The sequence below is a fragment of the Dermacentor silvarum genome, chromosome 3, assembly GCF_013339745.2.
Source record: "Dermacentor silvarum isolate Dsil-2018 chromosome 3, BIME_Dsil_1.4, whole genome shotgun sequence".
NCBI classification, from domain to species: domain Eukaryota; kingdom Metazoa; phylum Arthropoda; class Arachnida; order Ixodida; family Ixodidae; genus Dermacentor; species Dermacentor silvarum.
In genome coordinates, this window is record NC_051156.1 from 157,598,200 (window position 1) to 157,607,760 (window position 9,561).

The following is a 9,561-nucleotide window of genomic DNA, read 5'->3' on the forward strand; positions in this document are numbered from 1 at the left end:
GATGCATTTTTACTAGAAAATGTTACTGAAGAATACTGATAGAATGCGAGCAAGTATCTTAAATTCACAAATAATTATATTCTCTCTTCTCAGCAATGAGGAAGCCATGTTTTTTTTTTCAAATACATATCTCAGAGTTCTGAAGAAAGTTCGCACATTATTAAAGCTTTTTGCAAAGAAATTTCAATAAAGTATGAGATTTCCCCGAGATATATTGCTTAGCCAGTGCTATAGGGCTATGGCAGTCAAAATGCAAAGTACCGCTCTGAGGGATAAGAGAAGCTCCGTGGAATAAGGAGAAGAAAACACTTTGGTCTCGCTTCTTCCTGAACTAGAAAATAATGACATGCAACGAATATACATGTTCAAAGTTGAAGTTTCTAGACCCTGCGGGCGCTTTAAATAAAGGAGTTGACATTTCGTTCTAAATTAACGAACAGCCTCATTATTGAAGTCGTGCTGCTCCAATATTTAACCTTATATTGCAAGTTTCGCATTTGCAAATTCTAGAAGTCGCCTCGTCTGCATGGCATTTCTTGTGGTACAATTGCGCTCCATCTTGAATATTGTATTATTGACAACCCGCTTTATTATTGATATACCAAATAACTTAGTACACATGACTGTACAGACCTCTTTATATTTTTCCTAAGGCCGTGTTTTACGTTCTTTACATATCCTCTCGCAATTGTGTTATCAGACTGCATGCTTCAGAATCAGGCTTTGCATGCGCTAGTTCATAAGCTATACAGTCTTATTTCCACAACAGCTGCTTGCAAAAACATGACAGATTCGCGCCTGGCACGAACTGCCACACATCGCACATGAATCCCATCTGCAGTCCAACGCGACACAAGTTGAGGTTCTGCTTGACGAATGACCCCGCAGATTTATTCAGGGGCACGATCACTAACGGAAACACGGAATTTTGATGAGTGAATCATTCTTTCATAATTAAGAAGAAAAAATGAATTTTTTGAACTATCCTTGCCCGAAATGTACCACGTGTTAAAGATTTCAGTTGTGTTATTCTTGAAAACTATATCTTGCCTCATGCAGTTTCTAACTAGAGCGCAATTAGACATCATTCAGACTTTCTATCTGCCAAATAAAAAGCGCACTACAGGCTGAATTGACACTTAAGGCACTTTGTCAGAAAGATGAAAACAACATTTCACACATTATTAAAAACTGAGTTGTGAAGAAAGTTCAAATAACATAGGAAATTACCGCTTCGGCTTTCCCTTCTAGCTGTACTACACGAGTCTGATCTACGAGTTCTACTTGTTCTACAAGGCTACCAAGGGCAGGCCTTTCGATTACGACCCTCCTGCCCAGATTCCAGGCAGTGGGTCCCATGCGTCCTTCATCACTGATGATCGCAGAACCTTCAGCCCCAGCAAGACGCTCAATCTATCCAGCGGACCAGTGAACCGACAGTCCATAACCATTCAGAACCGCGCAGCCGTCCAGTCGAAGGCAAGCCATGCGTCCCGCGCTGACGGACCACGGCGACTCTCTGCCGCTGCCGACGAGCGCACCGACACAGGAGCCATAGAAATGTCGCGAAGGCACAGCGGCAGTTTGCGGAGACAGTCTGTCGCCCCTGATGGTACCGCTGCTGGCGGTAGCACAAAGAGACGAATGTCTCATGGCGGCGGGGCGGGACGGCAATCCGTTCGCGAGGACCAAACCTCCGTCACTGTCAAAGCTCCAATCCCGAAGCCTGAGACCGTAGGCGGGTCGCGACGTCAAACCACTGACACCACGGATGGTGAAGCTGAATGTGCCCTAACTATCCTTTCAGCCGAAGATAATGCTCAGGTACAGCGTCCTCCTAGAAAAGACCGCGCAGCATCTGGCGCTTCAGCAATAACCAGGAAACGCAGCAGTCATTCACAGAAGCGTTCAGTCTCCGGTGAAGATCGCTCAAAGATTGGCGCCCCAGGCAGGACGCGCCGGAGCAGCGCCCGTCGGCATTCCAAGGCGCCAGAAGGCGGAGTCATGGAAGCCGTGGCAGGAACAGCTAACAGCTAGGACCACGTGACCTAGATCGGTGGCAGTCAGCCACAGAGGACGATCGCCCTTAATGTCAGCCCGAAGGAATATCTGCTTCATACCGCGCTTTATACTTAAGCGTATGGTCGTTTTGTTTCTTTTTCGCATTCCACCCTGTTTCCAATGAGTCATTTCAAATGCACAACAGGCTCATTATCATATGATGTGTACGGTTCTTGGTGCACATAGAAATCTTTGATTCACACTTTATCGTTTTCTTCCGAAGAAACATTTCCTTCTCCCGAATGTACAGAGGTCAACACGCTTCTCTAGAACACGCGAACCACGTTCTCAGGACTGCGCTGGCGATATCTGGAGATGACACGTAGCACAAAATTGGCTGTATATGAGGTTTCGTGACTGTATTTCTAGTTCCCATTGATTTCTCTCGACCTCGTGGTCGACTTAAGCTTTGGTGGCTGCTTTGGCCTCAGGAGTGTCTTCTAGACAAGTGCGTTGACCTCTGTACACGTGGCTGTTCCTTGAGTGGTATAAAAGCAGTAGTTCAACGGAATTAACAGTGCAACTCTAGCTCCGTCATTCTTGGATGCTTGGAAGCACAAACATACGCAACGAAGATGAGCGACACACAACGAGCGCAGATTGAAACTAAATTTTATTTACGCAAAGAATAAACACGTGAGAAAAACATGAAGAGAAGAGGAAACAAAGGAAAAGGGAAATATTACACTTACACGTACGTGGTCCAGAAATGAAATTTCATTCTGACAGTGATATGAAAGGTGAAATCGCAGACGTCTCACTGTTTTTGTTTTTTTCTTATCAGAAAAGCTTCAGCCATCTCCCTAGTTCGCGAGTCCTGATTGCGATGCAGTACTGAAGTGCAAGAAAATTTCGGAACGAACCTACAATTTTCCCGCACTCGAGAACTGTATCTCAATCAGGACTCGCGAAATAGAGAGATAGCTGAAGTACTTTTTATAAGAAAAAACAGTGACACTTGTGTGAGTTCACCTTCCACATCACTGGTAGAGTGCTAAATTGCACTTCTGGACGGCACGTGCTTTTAGTGTAATTTTTCTCTCTCTTTTTGTTTCCTCCGCCGTTCATGTTTTTCTCACTCATGTATTCTTTGTGTGAATAAAATTTTGTTCCAGTCTCGTTGTGCTTCATTGTGTGTGTTCGCGCTTCCAAACAGCCATGAATGTACGTATATACCAACTGGCCCGGTGAACCACTCTCCGTCGTTATGTCCGTTCATTTCTTCAAGTGCTATGGTATCTAAGCTAAGTAACTATCCAATCGCATGTACGTACACTGCTCATCCATTCAAACGCGACAATCTGCCCACGCGGTGGCCGGCAGTTTTTCCACCCCGATTTCATCGTACACCAGGGGCGCTATAACGTAAAATGATTCCAAACTGAATTTGATTCCAATTTCTGCAATCAGCCTCCACGATTGGCCAAAGCATTTTCGGGCCACTCCCAACTTCGCCTGTCTGTCACGCGACGTCACGAAAACCGCGATAGCTCCCCATCTGATATAACGTGTACACACTGATTATGCATGATTAAACCACACAAAAGAAAAATAATCATTCCCGATTCGACGCCTTTTCACCATTATCCCTCTGCTATTGGTCCAATGTTTTCTGGCTATGCCCACTTCGCCTGTCTGTCACGCGAGCTGACAAAACCGCGAAAACTCACCACGTCAAAATGACGTGTAGGCGAAAAAAAAATGAATTAAAACGCTGACCAAAACTGAAAATTTTTCTGAATAGCCATAGACTGCCTCCTTCCGAAAGGAATAAAAGATGGATGCCCGCCGATCGCTCAGGCTCTCGCTAATCGCACCTGCCGGTGAGCATGTATTTATTTGCGCATGATAAACCGTTTTGCGTGGCAGTAAAAGGTTATCGAGCCCTTGCGGCATGCATACGACATCACTCTGCCAACTCTTCCTTGCTGAGGATCCGTTTTAGCGTCATTCTTATCCTTCCGTTGCACGCCGCCGCAATTTCTACCAGCCACCGCAAGCTAATTAAGGGCGAAGCGGACCAATCGGAGAAGCCAGCACCACCCTCTTCATTCGGTTATCCATTTTCACTGTGCTGGCTCGGCCCCATCCAAACCTTCTCCACTAGAGCGTGCTTCCTCGCCTCTTGTCAGCCAATTAGATAAGAAAAATTGCTTAGTGTAGACAATGTTATTGATTTTGAAAGCGAACCAAGGTGACCTCCTATAAACGAGGTGAGTGTTAGATCGGGTTGATCAGACAACGCTGCAGGTCACCGCCCGATGCTTGCGTCGATGGTTACGTAAATTTGACGTCAGGAGATTGGAATCAAAATAGTTTGGAATCATTTTACGTTCTAGCACCCCAGAATTATCTCGGTGTCCCCAGCACCCACCAGTGGCACAAAAAGCGCCGGCTGCAATGCGTGCCTATCGTCGACATTGAATTGCTAAGCACTGTACTTGTAGATAGTGTTGAGCAGTCCGCTGTTTCGTTGCGGAATTTTGCTTGTTTAATTATGGTATTCGAGATATCGAACTGTTTCCCACGTGTTACACGTGTAAAAGAATGGAGAGCATGTGAAATAGCGGTCTCATGTGGAATTTTCATCTCGGGAGCCTTTATCTATACGCGCGGCAAAGAAGAAAGCGCATTTTTGGCAACCAATCCAAAAATAATCATAAGGTTTGTTGCATTTGAAAGAATGCATTAAAAGTCAGTAAACATCGGAAGTTAATTTTCAATTTAGTTATGTCACCAATTTGGTCTAGCAAAATACTTTAGAATTGCAAGATTACACGAAAATCAAGTACCAACATTAGAGCTCTGTAATGGAGAAGCCTTAATGGAGAAAATCTCTCTGCCGATCCCAGCATAGTGCATGATGTAAAAGTGTCAGGTAGGGTAAAGTGCAGTGAACATGGGTTAGTTAGGTCAAGGATTTGTCACAATTTGAAGAGAGAAAGAGTAAAATTATTTTTAAAAAATAGGCCAACCTAGACGCAGTAAGGGTAAAAGCAGACCAATTCAGGTTGATGCTCACAAACAAATATGCAGCTTTAGAACATAAAGACGGAAGAAAACATACAGGTCATGAATGAAACCGTTACTAGGCTGATCTCAGAAGCAGCAATTGAAGTGGCAAGTAAGGCACCATGGCAACAAGTAGGTAAGCTCTCCCTAGTAACAAATGACCTAATAAAGAAACGACAAAGCCTGCAAATGTGCAACTCAATAGATCAGATGCAATACGCTGAACTGTCAAAACTGATCAACAAGAAGAAAGTAAGGCATATTCGAAATTATAACGTGGAAAAGATTGTGGAAGCCGTAAAATAGGGACGCAGCATGAAATCAGAAAAAAACATGGTATAGGACAAGGCAAGATGTATGCACTGAATTATAAGGAGGGTAATATCATCAGCAGTTTCGATGACACAGTGAAAGCAGCGGAAGAATTCTATACTGGCCTGTACAGTGCCCAAAACACCCAAGCTACTTTCGTTCGAAGTAGTGATCAACAGGATACAGAGGCTCCTTCTATAACTAGCGATGAAGTTAGAAGGGCTTTGCGAGACATTACCCGAGAAAAAACTGCTGGAGAAGATGAAATAACAGCCGATTAATTAAAAGGCGGAGAACATATCGTGCTTTAAAAGCTTGTGGCCCTTTATACGCAATGCCTCACGACTTCAAGTGTACCAGACAACTGGACGAAAGGTGCATTATACAAATCCATAAGAAGGGAGACGTTAGAGAACTGAAACATTATAGGGCCATTAGCTTGTTTTCAGTACTGTATAAAATATTCACCAAGATAAATTCCAATAGAATCAGGGCAACGCTTGACTTCAATCAACCAAAAGAACAGGCTGGTTTCAGGAAGGGATATTCTACAATGGATCACATTCATGTCATCAATCAGGTAAAAGAGAAATCTGCGGAGTACAAACAACCTCTCTATACGGCTTTCATAGATATTGGAAAGGCATTTGATTCAGTAGAGATACCAGCAGTCATAAAGACTTGCGTAATCAAAGAGTACAGGAGGCATACGTGAATATCTTGGGAAATATCTACAAGGATTCCACAGCTAAATTGATTCTCCGCAAGAAAAGTAGAAAGTTACCTATCAAGAAAGAAGTCAGGCAAGGAGACACAATCTCTCCAATGCTATTCACTGCATGCTTAAAAGAAGTATTCAAGCTCTTGGGCTGGGAAGGCTTAGAAGTGAGGATCAACGGCGAATATCTCGGCAACCTTCGGTTTGCAGATCACATTGTTATAGTCAGCAACAATGGGTGCAAATTACAACAAATGATTGAGGATCTTAAAAGAGAGGAAGAGTGGGGTTGAAATTAATATGCAGAAGACAAAGATAATGTTCAGTAGTCTGGTAAGGCAACAACCTCTAGAGTCTGTAAAGGAGTACTTTTATCTAGGTCAATTAGTCACAGGGGACGCTGATCATGAGAAGAAAATTTACAGAACAATACAATTGGGTTTGAGTGCATACGGCAGGCATCGCTAAATCCTTACTGGGAGCTTACCACTGTCGTTGAAAAGTGTACAATCATTGCATTCTATTGGTGCTAACATATGGGGCAGAAACTTGGAGGTTAACAGAGAAGCTCGAGAACATGTTAAGGACCGCACAAAGAGCGATGGAACGAAAAATCTTAGGCCTAACGTTAAGAGACAAGAAGAGAGCATTGTGGATTAGAGAACAAACGGGGATAACCGATATTCTAGTTGACATTAAGCGGGAAATATGGAGCTGGGCAGGCCATGTAATGCTCAGGATGAATAGCCGGTGGACCACTTGAGTTACAGAATGGATACCAAGAGAAGGGAAGCGCAGTCGAGGACAGCGAGCTCGAGTTTGTCAATAAACACTGAAACACGCAAAATCTCAGTAAATCTGTCCACTGACCTTACCATGGATCAACATTTGATTCCACCAATACAGGCAACAAATTGAAATATGCCTAGAAAGCGGTCCAATCACGCATTATCGGCGTGAAGCGAATTTGCGTACTTGAAATCAACCGTTTGAAAAGGGTTGGCGAGTCCAACTTTGGAGGGGTACTCTCTACTTAAGGGGTCACCGAAGGAACGCAAGGAGCAGTCTGTGCACACGTAATAATGTATGTACGATGGTCTCCATTTCAAACACATTCGGTAACGCGAACGCAGAAGCTTGGGTTACATTCATGATCGTCGAGTCTTTATTTCGGACAGAAAGAGTAAAAGAAATTCCAGCAGCGTTCCCAAGGCGCCTGCTGGTCGTACTCTGTTCTCGGCACTCATTGAAGCTCGCGGAAGATCTTGGACGGGCGTACGGCGAATTGTTCTGGCATTGGTTCGGATCCCGGGCGGCGCTTCTTTACCGCGAGGCTCTGAGCAGACACTGTGCTCAAGCCTTCATGAGCATATTGTCCAACTCGGGTGCCATCGGCGAGTGGCGCGCGTTCCCCGGACGATGGTACTACCTGGGAAGCACCGGAGACACTGTTCGTAGTCGCCACCGGCGCACCGACCGCGATGGAGCTCACTTCCGCAGGGATGTGGTAGACGGCGAACCCGGCTGCCGCGTTGAGGATGGACGTGACGACGAGAGCAGGGTCCTCTCCGCTTTGCAATAGGCGATGAAATGCCAAGTGTCCCAGAACTTCTCCGCTGGTGCAGGCGGCAAAGCCTGTGCAGAGGCCCGTGCAGCGTGCCTGAATCGGGTAGATATTGAGCGCCAGGAAGAAGATTAGAGCAAGAGACACGGTGACTGACAGGCGCATTATGGTGAGAACGACCATCGTGGGAAACGTTGCTCCTAGGTCGTACATGAAGAAAAGAACACTCGACGATGAACTGGAGACAAGAGTCAAGGTTACGATGACCCTCTTGACACCCTTGCCACGCTGCAGGAAGCTCCAGATAGCGATGAACGTGGGGCCTATGCCGAGGTACGTGGCTATGCGCACGTAGTCGCTGACCTGAATGCCTCGATCAAGGGTGTAGTGGCTGTGTGTCCAGCCGATGATGAACCAGCTCGCAGCGAGCAGTATCGTGCGCTTGCGCAAGCTGGACGCCCAGACGCAACTGTCGACGCAGGAGGTTTCGACATTCGGTTCGACGCACGGTTCATCGCAGTGGCGCCTCCGCATCTCTTTCCGCAGCGCTTCGAGGCAGGTGCTGGGCGAGACACCGTTGACGTTCGCCGCTTTGAGCGCCACGCTCTCGGCGTCCTGAGTGCGATGCATGTGCAACAGCCACGACGGCGACTCGTGGATAATGTAGAACGTCCCCAGTAGCCCGCCGGCAGACACGGCGAGCATCAAGTGCGAGGAGGACCAGCTCATCTTCCAGAAGTCGATCAGGAAGGCGAATATTGGCACGAAAATGGTGGAGAGTGCCGGGGCGAGCACGCAGTAGAACAACCGTCGTGGCGTCGTCGTCACCTCGTACAATATGACGTAAAGAGGCAGCAGGCAGCCGGCAGTCGCCCCAGTCACGGAGCGCATGATCACGTAGGTCTGGAAGTCTGTGGCCAGGGCGCTGCCCAAGAGCGTCAGCTGGAAACCGGCGAGGGCGACGATGGCGACCGTCGTGCGGCCGACGCGGTCGGCCACCTGGCCGGCCACCAGAAGCGAGAACACGGTGGCGCAGTAGTGTGCGGCCCGAGCGATGTCGTTGAGTTGCCTGCGCTCGCACACGATGCTCCACTCGCTGACGATGGTATTGCCGTATTCGCCCAGGTCGAACTCCCAGCTGGAGCAGGTCACGACGCGGGCTATGATCCCCGCATTCGGAGGCTCGCGCACGGTGCAGCGACTGTAAGTTCCGTTGGCGTCACGGGGAATGGCAAGCTTCTTCCATTCGTCCACGCTCACATTGAGGAAGGCCGGCGGGCGGCTGCACCAGTGGTCCATCACGCGTGAGGACAGCCGGAACAAGACCCACTGGATGTAGCAGAATCCGCCGGCTACCACGGCGATGAGGAGGATCCGCACCTGATAGGCGCCTTCACCGAATGGTGCGCAGTCGTCTTCGTAGTCGCCTTCAGGCTGTAGGCCAGCCTCCACTGCGCTGGCGTGCCCTTCTGGAACGGGATTCATGGCGTCCTAAAATTATCGTCTTCTGCTTGCGGCACGTGGCGCACGCGGCAATAACTGACCATGGGCCGCTATATCTAGATGGCTAGTAACTTGCCGATAATTTAAGGATTGAGTAACATTAAAATTGACAGAACACGTAAGTATAAGAGGAATCTTTTACAAGGAATAACATGCTGCATTACGTTCCTGAGCTTTACTGCCTTGTCCCGGCTGTGATCATGATCATCACAATCACGCACAGGACCATAACGTGTTCATCATCTCATTACTGAAATTCGGATAAGATAAGCGAAATCTACCCGTCTTCTGGCCAGTACTCCTGAGTAAGTATAGGTACCTTTAAGCACATAATAATAATAATAATAATAATAATCAAGATAAGACATCGTCAGAAGAAGCCGTGGTGAAG

General features: G+C 47.0%; 1 protein-coding gene across 1 annotated transcript; it reads right to left on the reverse strand.

Annotated features, from left to right (window-relative positions):
- Nucleotides 1-7,346: 7,346 nt before the first annotated feature.
- LOC119444931 (solute carrier family 22 member 7) lies at nt 7,347-9,152 on the reverse strand. The gene has a single exon (XM_037709270.1). The coding sequence runs from the start codon at nt 9,150-9,152 to the stop codon at nt 7,347-7,349; it is 1,806 nt and encodes a 601-aa protein (XP_037565198.1).
- Between the last annotated feature and the right edge of the window lie 409 nt (nt 9,153-9,561).